This window comes from Lagenorhynchus albirostris, chromosome 1, assembly GCF_949774975.1.
Source record: "Lagenorhynchus albirostris chromosome 1, mLagAlb1.1, whole genome shotgun sequence".
Classification (NCBI taxonomy): domain Eukaryota; kingdom Metazoa; phylum Chordata; class Mammalia; order Artiodactyla; family Delphinidae; genus Lagenorhynchus; species Lagenorhynchus albirostris.
In genome coordinates this window covers 48460362-48473519 of record NC_083095.1, presented here as the reverse complement: position 1 = coordinate 48473519, position 13158 = coordinate 48460362, and the positions used below count along the sequence as shown (strand labels likewise).

The following is a 13158-nucleotide window of genomic DNA, read 5'->3' as shown; positions in this document are numbered from 1 at the left end:
CTAATGAGTATTATTCAATTTTACTGCAATTCTTGTTTGTCTAGAAGTAGATTTAACAATACTTCAATATTTTATAATGCTTTACAATTAGGCAAAACGCTTTCAGGTTTGCATATGCAATGTCTACATATGCAATTTCATTTTTAATTGAAGTATAGTTGATTTACAATATATGCTTCAGCTGTATAACATAGTGATTCAATATTTTTATAAATCATACTCCATTTAAAGTTATTATAAACTATTGGCTATATTCCCTGTGCTGTACAGTATATCCTTGTAGATTATTTATTTTATATAGAGTAGTTTGTACCTCTTAATCCCCTACCCCTACCTTCTCCCTCCCCTCCATCCCTCTCCCCACTGGTAACCACTAGTTTGTTCTCTATTTCGGTTTTGTTATATTCATTTCATTCATGTTTGTTTTTTGGGTTCCACATATAAGTTACAGTATACAGTATTTGTCTTTCCCTGTCTGACTTATCTTACTAAGCATAAAACCCTCCAAGTCCATCGTGTTGTTGCAAATGGCAAAATTTCACTCTTTTTCATGGCCAAATAGTATTCGCGCGCGCGCGTGTGTGTGTGTGTGTGTGTGTGTACCAGGTGTTCTTTATCCATTCATCTGTTGATTGGCACTTGGATTCCCTTCCATATCTTGGCCATTGTAAATAATTGTGCTATTAACATTGGGGCACATGTATCTTCTTGATTTTTTTTCATTTTCTTCAGATACATACCCAGGAATGGAACAGCTGGATCATATAGTAGTTCTATTTTTAGTTTTTTGAGGAACCTCCAAACTGTTTTCCACAGTGGCTGCACAGATTTACATTCCTACCAACAGTGTACAAGGGTTCCTTTATCTCCACATCCTTGCCAACACATTTATTTGTGTTCTTTTTGATGATAGCACCTCACATCTGTCAGAATGGCTATCTCATTGTGCCTTTGATTTGCATTTCCCTGATGATTAGCAATGTTGAGCATCTTTTTCATGTACCTATTGGCCATCTGCATTTCCTCTTTGGAAAAATTTCTACTCAGTTCTTCTGCCCATTTTTCAATGAGTTGTTTGGGGGTTTTTTATGTTGATTTGTATGAGCTATTTATATATGTTGGATATATATGTTGGATATGTTGAGCATCTTTTCATGTGCCTGTTGGCCATCTGTATGTCTATTTTGGAAAAATGTCTATTCAGGTCTTCTGTCCAATTTTTAATTGGGTTATTTAGTTTTTGGTATTGAGTTTTATGAGCTGTTTATAAATGTGTGGGTTTATTTCTGGGATCTCTATTCTGTTCCATTGATTTATGGGTATGTTTTTATAACAGTACCATACTGTTTTGATTACTGTAGTTTTGTAGTATAGTCTGAAGTCCGGGCACATGATACTTCCAGCTTTCTTCTTTTTTCTCAAGGTTGCTGTGGCTATTTGGGGTCTTCTGTGGTTCCATATAAATTTTCAGATTATTTGTTCTAATTCAGGTTATCTGTTTTCATTCCTGTGGAAAAAAATGTCCTGGGTATTTTGATAGGGATTGCATTAAATCTGTAGTTTGTTTTCACTAGTATGGACATTTTAACAATATTAATTCTTCCAGTCCATGAACAGGCATATCTTTCCATTTCTTTGTATCATCTTCAATTTTCTTCATAAATGTCTTATACTTTTCAGAGTATGGGTCTTTCACCTCCTTGGCTAAGTTTATTCCTAAGTATTTTATTCTTTTTGATGTGATTCTAAATGGGTTTTCTTGCTTTCTCTTTCTGATAGTTCATTATTAGTGTATAGAAAAGCAAGACTTGTGCACATTCATCTTGTATCTTGCAACTATACTGAATTCATTTATTAGTCATAATAGTTTTCTGGTGGAGACTTTAGGGTTTTCTCTATATAGTGTCATGTCATCTGTAAATAGTGACAGTTTTACTTCTTCCTTTCCAATCTGGATGTCTTTTCTTTCTCTTGTCTTATTGCTGTGACCATCTTCATCCTTTTGCATGTGGATATCCAGAGTTATCCCAGAACCACTTGTTAAAAAGGCTACTCTTTCTCCTTATTGAGTTGTTTTGGCATCCTTGTCAAAAATCAATTGACTGTAAATGTGAGTGCTTATTTCTGGATTCTCACTTCTATTCCCATTGATCTGTATATCTATCCTTATTCAAGGACCACACTGTATTGATTACTCTTAAGTTTTGAAATCAGGAGGTATGATTCCTCCAACTCTGTTCCTTTTCAAGATTGTTTTGGCTCTTCTGGGTTCTTTAAATTTTTATATGAATTTTAGGATCACCTTTTCAGTTTCTGCAAAAAAGCCAGCTGATAGGATTGTGTTGAATCTATAGATCAATTTAGAAAGCACTGCTATCTTAACAATATTATGTCTTCTGCTTGTGGTTTCCAAGGGGGATGGTGCGGAGGGGAAGGGATGGATTGGGAGTTTGGGGTTAGTAGATGCAAACTATTACATTTAGAATGGATAAACAAGGTCCTACTGTATAGCACAGGGAACTATATTGAATCTCCTGGGATAAACCATAATGGAAAAGAAGAAGAATATATATATGTGTATAACTGAGTCACTTTGCTGTACAGCAGAAATTAACACAGTATTGTAAATCAACTATACTTCAATTAAAAAATAATGTTAAAAACACAATATGTCTTCTGATCCATGAACTTAAAATGTTTTTCCATTTATTTAAGCCATCTTTGTTTTCAAAAACATTTATAGATGTCAATGTAAAAGTATTGCACTTCTTCCTAAAAATTTATTCCTAAATGTTTTATTCTTTTGGAAATGGAATCGTTTTCTTAATTTCCTTTTCAGTTTACTCATTGCTACTTTATAGAAATACAATTAATTTTTGTACACCGATCTTATATCCTGCAACCTTACTGAACTACTATTAGTTCAAACAGTTTTTTTTTAAATTAATGAATTCCTTAGTTTTTCTACAAATAAGATCATGTCAAAGGAGAATAGAGATAATTTTACTTCTTCCTTTCCAATCTAGATGGCTTTTTTTTTTCTTCATTTTCTTGCCTAACTGCCCTGGTTAGAACTTCCAGTACAGTGATAAAGTGTCAAGAGCAGGCATCTTCTTTCTGATGTTAGAGGGAAAGCAACCAGTCTTTCCTCATTAAGTACGATGCTAATTTGGTTTTTTTCATACATGCAAGTTCTATTTCACTTTGTTCTTCTAGGCACTGGCTCTTTGTCCCACCTTGATTTGGTGAAATCCTTCTCATCTTTTAAGTTTTAGCTAAAATTTCACTTCGTTGGGGACATCATTCCTGAACCTTGCAACTAGGCTCACAGCACCCTGCACTTATCACAATCATAACAAATATTTGTCAGCATCAAACTCCCTCCTAACTTGGCCACACCTTGTTCACAGGTGTATCCCCAACACAGACGGCACACACAATTGGGTGTTGCAGCAAACCAGCCTCATGTATATGCTCTATTCCTGATCTTGGCAGGAACACTATTCTAAAAGTTCCATTTCTACCTCTCAAGGACAGGACCCTGCTTTATTCATCCTTACACCCCGCACCTAACAGAGCCTGGCACTCAGTTACCCTTAGTAACCTATGTGAATCATTCTGAGGCCACTCAAAAGGCATGAAAGAAAGAAGGTTGGATGTAATTTTTGCCCAGCAATAACAAAAAAGGGAAACCATACCTTCAACAGGGCCAATCTGATTGGTCACAGCGAATCTGAGCACTTTTTCTTCATCCGTGTACAAGGCAAAGACCCGGTCCACATTCAGCTGCTGGGTGGTGGGGATGACCCGGTGTCTGGGGCCATGCCTGCATGCCTGGTAAGTGATGTTCTGGTGGAGGCGGTAGGACCGTGTTTGGTTGACGGCACCCAACGTGAGGGAGTAGGCTCTGGAACTTGTGGAGGTCACAGCTGCAATAGACATTATTCAGTCAAACGAGGACATTTACAGATACTAAATAGAGGCTTTTTATGTGAGGTGAGTTTCTCTGCACAGTTTTTCATGTAGTTGCTGGAGCATGTCCCCTTGGGAAGTTTGAGCTTATATGGGAAACCTGCAAGGCGGTCCCAAGAACCCACGTAGATGTAAAACCAAAGCACTGAGAGGCAGGAGGTATAATCGCTGCTGTCAATATTCACAAAGAATGACTTTACTATATGCCAGCCATGCCCAGCACTCTATAAGCAGTGCCTCATTTATTCCTCACAACAGCCAGTGAGGTGGGCCCTGCCATCTTGTGTGGAGAGTCTCACAGAGGTTAGAGAGTTAATTAAGTAGTCTAAGAAGCAAAGCTGGGGGCTTCCCTGGTGGCGCGGTGGTTGAGAGTCCACCTGCCTGTGCAGGGGACACGGGTTCGTGCCCCAGTCTGGGAAGATCCCACATGCCGCGGAGCGGCTGGGCCTGTGAGCCATGGCCTCTGAGCCTGTGTGTCCGGAGCCTGTGCTCTGCAACGGGAGAGGCCACAACAGTGAGAGGCCCGCGTACCGCAAAAATAAATAAATAAAATAAGAAGCAAAGCTGGTATGCAGAGCTGGAACTGGAACTCAAGTTGGCCTGACTCTACCCCACTCCCCCCAAGTTTTCAACCAATCCATCCATCAGTGCACAGAAGACTTCCAACACCTTGCACTTAAGTCTGGAGGCTTCTGGGGAAAGGGGTGGGCGTCTTTTATCTCCACCTGAGTGCAGAGTTGGGAGGCCAGGCAGTTTTCTAGCCATCAGCTACCCTGTGCCCAGGCCAGATCTCTGCTGCCCATTCGCTTCCCTGTGCCTATTGCCTGGCTTCCAGCTCTCACACCGCACGAGGAGCAAAGGCACAACTCAAAACAAAGCCCTGTGCTGCAGGACAGCAACTGAGATTGGGGCAGCATCTCAAAATCAGGGGGTGTCTTACAGAACACATCACACCTTACACATATCAACCATGTAAGAGAGACAGAAAAGGGGTGATTATTCTCATTCTAAAGATGAGAAAATAAGCTCTCAGACAGTAAGTGATCTTACTCCCCACATACTTTAAACTCATCCGTAAGAATTCCTGTCTTCTGACTCCAAATCCAGTGGTAGTTTTACAACACTGTACGGCATCTCTGATTTCAAAGCAGGCTGAACCAAGGTTACAGAACAAGTATAAATTCCAATAATCAATATTTTTCCACAGCCCAGAGAGCAGGACGGTTAAAAACTGTGCAAAATTATACCATCCCTCCCCAGCCCATAGACAAGGTTGTTATCATATTATCATCTGCAAATATTGGGTAGGGATGTTGATATTCTTGTGTACAACAGCCATGACTTTTCTCACACTAATAAAATAACAAGAATCATAAAAACAACACTGAGCTCATTTCATGTGTCACACACTGTTCTATAAGGACATTCCACGTAGTCACTCACATAATCCTCACAACTATCTCGTGAGATGCGCACCATCCCCATTTTACGGAGAACTGGTTGCACGTACCTGAGTCCGAGTAGTGGTAGAGCTCCTTGTAGGGAGCAATGTGGGCTGTGAAGTTTGCTGGGATGTAAGGCACCTGGCCTTGAATGTTGGTTTGAATGCTCAGATGGTTCTCTGGGTCCAGCCCCTCAGCAGTTTGAGTGATTCGAACCCTTTCCTCTCCTGGGTAGAAAGTAACTTCCATGTCATGGACAAAGGTAGCACCTGGAGAGGAAAAAAAATCCAGCACAGGGATGAAAGGGGGCCTTGCATCTTCCAGCAATAATCACCAGTTCATACTTCCACTTCCCAGTTTCTCCTACTGTTGGGGATGGTGCCTAAGGAGATCTGATAACGAAGGTTAAGTACTATCAGCTGTTGATCTCACCAGTTCCCCAAACTTTCTGTTAAAGAGCATGGTTCCACTCTATCCCATCTCACACTGCTTCTCTTTGTAGGAACTTGTTTTCTGTGAAAAATAAACCCCTAGGAACATCCTTGACCTTTCTCTTTCTATGGCTGTCAGACTTAACAAAAACAATCAAAAATCCCCAGGACACCTATTTACATTTGAATATCAGATGAATAAAAAACATTTTTAGTATAAGTATGTCCCATACAATATTTGCGGCATACTTATACTAAATTATTCAATTATTGTTTATCTGAAATTCAAATGTGACTAGGTATACTGTATTTTATTTATCTACTTTTGACTCAAGGTTTTATCAAAACTTGATTAAAAGCAAGATCTTACAAATGCCTATTGAGCTCTACGGCTGGAGGGCCAAGAACTTTTCTCTCACACTTTATGTGCAATAAAGGGGTAGTGAGGTGAGAAGCCAAGAAGTATTCTCTACACCCTTGCTATCAAAGGGTGGTCCTTAGACCAGCATCATCATCTCCTAGAAGCTTGCTAGGAAAACAGGATCACAGATCCCCAGGCCCGCCACCCCCGGCCTACTGAATCAGAACCTGCACTTTCCCGAGGCCCCAGGTGACGTGCAGGTGGGTTAAAGTCTGAGAAGCACCGTCTATACTAGTATAGATCAGAGTCATCAGGGGACAAAGAGGAAAGGCACCCCTCCCCCATGGAGTAAAATCATCTCCAGATGCCCTGGAACTACCACCTGCATCCCTCTTTGGCAGATCTGTGAGTGACAACCGAATTACATGGAGTCTGACAAAGCAGCGTCAAGGGTTCTTGAAGGTAGGAGGGCACGAATGCTCCACATGGGATCATCTTATTTCTCAGAACAACCTGGAGAACCTTTAGAAGAAATCACTGTCTTTTAAAAACAGTCCTGCAAGGCCAAACCATCCCCAACTACCTCGGGGCAGAAAAACTACACCTGTGTGGCTCTGAAACATTGCACAACTGACTACTGAATGAAAACCCAAGGCTCCACGCTGCCAAAGCCATGGTGACCTGCGGCCCTCCTCACCTGTGAGGCTGAAGCCGTTCTCCCAGCCTGGTTTTTCTAAAGCAAAGAGCCAGCCAAACAGGCCTCCGATCGGCGTGAGCGGGAGAAGGGCCTGGGCGGCGGGCTGCGGGATGTGGCCGATGGCCAGGTAGGCTCTGCCGTCGTCGCCCACCACATAAGCGTGCAGGTCCGCGTCGGTGAAGTGCACGGGCGTGTGGCCCACGCGGAGGTGCCCACTCACCTTCCCATTGACTCGATGAGGTGTCCCTGAGAGACAGCAAACCCCGTCAGCCTTGACCGTTGTCCACATGCACAGATAAAAACTATCCCACTGACAACTCCCCACGCTCCACCTTCAGCCTTTTTCGCAACTCCCTAACCCAGCCGCTACCCACCTAGGTACAAAACAGACCTGCCTTTGATCTCACTTCTCCCATCCTCCCTCTCTCCTGTCCACTTGCACCCTAAGGAGCTAGCCAAAAGGGAGGAAACATTTCTGTTTAATCCTCAAGTTGGGAAATCAGCTGAAACATGTTCATTCCTCAGACTTTTATGGAGCACCTGCAAGTTGCTTAGGCTTTGATTCAAGCAGTAGAGACACAAGGTCCATAAACAGAGCTCACAGTGGCAGCTGGAAACAGCAAGCGACAGAAACAGACCCAGAGCAGCTCCTGCCCCAATCAAGCCAGCACCCCTCACCTTTGGGCAGACAGTGCTTCCCATTCCCATAAAACCTGGACTGGCAGTGGCAGCAGAAGCCCGTGGCATAGTCGGTGCAGAAGGCGTGCCGGGAACAGTGCTCGTGGTTGTGTTCGCAGGTCTCCTTGTTGGCAGTGTTGTACATGAAGACTGGAAAGTAAAACAAACTTGCATGTAAAGGACAAAGTGATTCCAGCATCATGGTTGCCAAGGTTCATCACGGACACAGCATCTGCTGTGTAATAAACAAATGGGGTTTTAATAATTAAGAGACGGAAATAACATTCAACTCAGGGGAATTAACTTGCTTTGTCTGCTGGCAAGAAGTACTGCTGACTGCTCCCATCTGGTCTCTCTGCAGAGCTGGTGAGCGAGGATGAGACTGCGCCCCTCGGTGCAGTGACAGGAAAGCCAACCAGGAAGTACGTGTTAGGTTGAACTGCCATTTTCTGGGTCAAAAATGGCCAAAGGTCAGCAATTTTATACGGTTCAAACTAATATTAATGAGCTCCCGAGAGGAAGACGGAAGAGAGAAACTAACGAACACGATCTTATGTCTAACCATTCTTTTACTTTTGGTAACCTTGAACTTGAAGAGAATAACCTATAGCTTGTCTTACTTCCCAGAAAAATTTTTTTTTTTCTGAAAGAGAAGAAGGGCATTGAAGAAAGAACACACACACACACACACACACAAACCCTAAAGAAAGTGTATAGGAGGCAGGTGGAGATGGAGGGGAAGGAAACAGGGAGCCCAGCTGTGAAAGGCTCTGTGCCTTTGCAGGGTTTCTCATGGTGGGTGTGGCCCAAGCCGGATGTCAGGGCAGCAGCGGAGAGCCTGGCCATAGTCACCATTCTCTAGGAAGCCACGTGGACCTGGGTAAGCTCAGTGCTCCAGTAGCTGTTCCTTCCAGCTCTCGCTTATTCTGCCCATTAAAAAAAGAGTCATTTGTGCTACCAGGAAACAAAGGAACTGGAGCAGATGCTATTGTCCCTAAAGGGAAATGGCCAAGGAATTGGGGTGTGGCTGGGGGTTGCTGAGAGATAAGAGAAAGCTTTGTCCGGGACACGGGGGATGATCCCAATCCCAGGCACGGCCACCAGGAGGCAAAGTGGCTGTGCACACCTCTGCTTCTGCATCCCCCAGAGCAGGAGGTGGGTGGAGACTCCAGGAGCCGACTGAGCAAAGATGGCACAAAACTCTAGTGCTGGCCTCCAGTGCTGTTGTGAGGTGCCGGCTCCCAAGGAAGACAGATACCCTGCTCCTGGGAAAAACTGGGTGGCAGTTGTGTTCCACATCTAGGTCTGAAAAGGAGGAAATGGGAAGGGGAAGAAGAAATGGAAAGATCAGCACTTACCCAGTATTCCGGGGAGAACAGAAAACAAACCAATGGTGGGGCAGGGTGGGAACGTAGCACCATAGAAGTAACAATGGAGCCAGCGTAGACTTGGATCAGCAAGTGAGGATATAACAAAGTGAACATTGAAAGAGTGCCTAATATGTGCCAGGTACTACGCTATGAACTTTATTAACTCTTTTAATTTGCACAAGAGGGACTTTTTTAATCCCTGTTCTGCAGGTAAACAAGCGAGGCAAAGATTAAGGTGACTCTCCTGAAGTCACACAGGCAGTAGGTGGTGGAGTTGGGATCTGAACCTAGGAAGTCTGGCTCCAGATTCTTGACAGCTGTACTCAACCACCCTCTGGCAGAGCTCAAGGACATCGATCACGAGAGCCAGGCAAAGGATCTGCTCAGGTGACTGGGGTTAATCAACACAGGCTTCGGACAGTCAGGTTTGAGTCCTACTTTATAAATAAGGCTACATGGGAGAAGACAGCAGAGATTGTCCAGATGGCTGTCACAGCTGACAGAAAAGCACAGGTAGGAGAACTGAGTAGCAGCAGCAGTGTTAACTTCTGGACAGTATTTAACTGCTGCTTACAGATTCTTGAGAAAGAAGTGAGCTGAGGGTTGGCAGGACGGACGATCTTGACTCAAGTGGAATATCTGACTGGGAACAGAGTGAGAGTTAAGTCGGTGACTCAAGATTTGGTACCAGGCCTACACAGCTGAGAAATTCCAGTTTGATAAAAATAGAAGATTAGGCATCACCATGAACACTTTTTTCCCCTCCCGCCTTTTTTTTTTTTCTGGTACGCAGCCCTCTCACTGTTGTGGCCTCTCCTGTTGCAGAGCACAGGCTCCGGACGCGCAGGCTCAGCGGCCATGGCTCACGGGCGCAGCCGCTCCGCGGCATGTGGGATCTTCCCGGACCGGGGCACGAACCCGTGTCCCCTGCATCGGCAGGCGGACTCTCAACCACTGCGCCACCAGGGAAGCCCCCATGAACACTTTTTAAAACAGGAAAGTGACACAAAACTCAAGGCAGAAAAACAGAATGGATAATAAAGAAGATTATAAGAGGTTGCTGTGAGAAAACGATGTATCATTATCTATACCATTGGTTTAATAAGGGGGGGAAATTCCAGTCTGAGTAAAAAATAAATGAATGTAACTTGTCAAAGTCTTGGGGTTTTCCAGCTCTGAAAAGTCACAAGTGTTAAGAAGCAGCCCCTGGAGGGACTGGCACAGTTGTGAGTGTGTTCATGGCATCGGCTGCCATCAGGACTCTCCCTCCAGAACACAAGGGAAGCAGGGGCAGCAGAGAGTCCCAAGTTCTGACGACCAACAGCAGCCTGACTCAGGTGGCTCTGCAGAAACCACAGACATGCACCGTGTGTTTCCTCCTCTCCAAAATCAGGATGACACCTCTTCTCACACCTCATTGCCAGAAATCACGTTATTTCTTAGCGTACTTCTGAGCACCAAGGTAAAAAGACAACCTGATGCAGGACTAAAAGGTAGTCATTTTTAGGAAATTCAGGTAAAACTAAAATCACATTAACACTGTTCTGCCCTCAAATTAAAGAAATGATGGGTTTGTATTATGTTCCGTCTATTTGTTGTTTTGTGAAGACTTGTTCTTCCGCCCGATCCCTCTTCTAAGAGAGGATTATGAAACAGGGAGAGATGAACTGGAGGAGGACTACAGATGTGCTGAGTTGGGTTAATTGAACTAAAATACTAGGAGGAGGCATGGCTTTTCTATGGGTAAAAAGAGAGGCTCAGCAGTGCAGCCAGCAACTTACAAATGCAACTGTGACAAAGTTTATAAGTTCATGGACACGCAGACCACAGGTTTCTAACAAAAAATAAGTTAGGGCCCCGTGAAAGGCTATTATGAGACAAACTATAATTACGATGGGTTAAATTAACTATTGGTATAAGCTGGCTTGGGGATCTTTTTCAACTGTGTGTGTGTGTGTGTGTGTGTGTGTGTGTGTGTGTGGAGAGCTGCATACCCAGGGTGGGACTTACTGAGCCAAGAACACAAGCTCAGCCTTCCAGCCCACGCCAGTCACACTGGGGAAAGATGGGTGCGCTCCTAGACAGAGGAACACCGGGACCCCTTTCCTGTGCCTGCCTTCACATGCAGACGTGCACGTGTAACACTGACAATGTCAGCTTAGATGAAAGGTAAATGCCTGTTACAATTTCATTCTTTCAGTAATTCAGACAAATACTTATCGAGCACTCCCTATGGGCCCGGCACTGGACTAGGAATTAGGGATACAGCTGAGAACAAAAGAGACAAAAGCTCCTGTCCTGGAGCTTACATTCCCCCCTCTAGGCAGCAGTCAACAGACAGGTCAATTATTCAGTACGGCGGATGGTGTCAAGAACTGTGCAGAAGCTTAAAGTAAAAGAACAAGAGGGCTGGAGACGGAAGTGACTTTGCTTCTTTTAAATGACACAGCCACGGAGCGCCTGGGGAGAGGATGAGCTTTGGGCAGAGGCCTGGAAGAGGAGAGGATGAGTGAGGGTAAGAGCTCCCGTCAGGCTGGCGGGGTACGTGGGAGGGACGGGGCAGGGAGACAGGAGAAGGCAGGAGAGGTAATCCTGGCCAGTTCTCACCCGTCGGGCCTCACAGGTCAAGGGAAGGATTTGGGCTTTAGTCTGAGTGAGGGGGGGGACGCTGCTGGGGAGCAGAAGAGTGCCATGGTCTGACTTACAGGAACCTCAGGAATGAGCCGGTGCCTTGATAGTAGGAGGTCCTGGTGGAGAGGATGAGAAGGGACCAAATCTGGAGTTGTTTGAAGGTGGAGCTGCCAGGGTTTGCTGATGAATTGGATGGAGGGAGAGAAGGAGTCGGGGGAGGGTAGAGAGAGGGAAGGAGAGCAGGGTGGGGAGGACAAGCGGAGAAAGAGAGGGGTCCACGGGGATGTTCATTTCCTGGCGTGGGAACTGGAAGGCTGGAGGCGCCATTTAGGGGAGCAGGTCTGTGGCAGCTCAGCTCCGTCGACGCCTTTGAGGCATCTGGGAAGCCTCGCCCCGCCCCTGACACGGTCTTATACCCTCAGCACGGAACTACTCAACCATTCAGAGGGACAGCTGCGTTCCTCCCTAGGGATTCTGGGAACCACTGCATCAGAATCACCTGGGATGCCAGTTAAAAATGCAAATTCCCAGGGCACACCTTAGACCTACCAGTTCAGACTCTCGATGGGCGGATCCCACGAGTCTGTACCTTAGCCACTCCTGGGGTGACTCTTACGTCCAGTGAGGAAAATGTTCAGGATATTTGCAAACTTTCCATTTCTGAGCCAGAGAATGCTGATTAATGCAGTGAATGAATTTCATCTGACCAATTAGCTCCTGGGGGTGGCTGGGATTTCAGGGAATGCTCTAGCATTCATTCCTGGCCTGGCTGAGAAGCGGAACGCTGTGCTTATGGCCCACTTAGGCCAAACCCCCAAGCGGGGCATGTGAAGATCCTTAGTGGACGGAACCGGGAGCTCAGGAGCCATCTCCCTTCCCTGAGGAAGGGGGAGAACAGGACCTAGAAATGTGACCCCACGTGTGGCTCTCTAACCAGGGAAGAAAAGCCAGACGTCTGGCCAACGTGACTTCTCAAATTTCTATGGGAACTGCAGGTGGATTCAAAGATGCTGAATTCCGTGAAGGTGGGGAATCAGTGTCTAAATCCCAGCTGGATGAGATGTGCAGTGAGCAGATGCAAAAACAAAGTGGCACTTTTTCTTTTTCTGTGGTCGTTTCTATGCCTCTGTACCTCACAGCTTTGAATGTGTTTTCACACACTTCTTCCTATTCTGGTGAGGAGGTGGTATCCCCACTTTACAGATGACACCAATGAGGCCCACAAAGATTATCGGATCTTCTGGCTCTAAATCCCACGCCCCTTCCATTATACCAGCAGTACTCAAGTGTGATGGGCTTCAGAATCACCAGGGGACCTGGTTTAAAAAGGCAGATTCCGGGGACTTCCCTGGTGGCCCAGTGGGTAAGACTCCGCCCTCCCAATGCAGGGAGCTTGGGCTCCATCCCCACTCAGGGAACTCGATCCCGCATGCGTGCCGCAGCTGAAAAAAAGATCCCGCCTATCCCAACTGAAGATCCCGTGTGCCCCAACTAAGACCCGGCGCAGCCTAAATAAATAAATATTTTAAAAATAAATAAAAAGGCAGATTCTGGGTCAGAAGGTGGAGGAAGGGTG

The 13158-nt window shown here is 45.2% G+C and overlaps 1 protein-coding gene across 3 annotated transcripts in view; it reads right to left on the bottom strand.

The window, feature by feature from the left end:
* NID2 (nidogen 2) overlaps window positions 1–13158 on the bottom strand; it is a 78907-nt gene that overhangs the window by 42953 nt on the left and 22796 nt on the right. For all 3 annotated transcript variants that reach the window (XM_060142618.1, XM_060142609.1, XM_060142623.1), the window contains exons 5-8: window positions 7582–7731; window positions 6904–7149; window positions 5483–5683; window positions 3699–3929 (exon numbers count right to left, since the gene is read on the bottom strand). In XM_060142618.1, the coding sequence (XP_059998601.1) occupies window positions 3699–3929; window positions 5483–5683; window positions 6904–7149; window positions 7582–7731 (828 nt within the window). The remainder of the gene's footprint in view (window positions 1–3698; window positions 3930–5482; window positions 5684–6903; window positions 7150–7581; window positions 7732–13158) is intronic.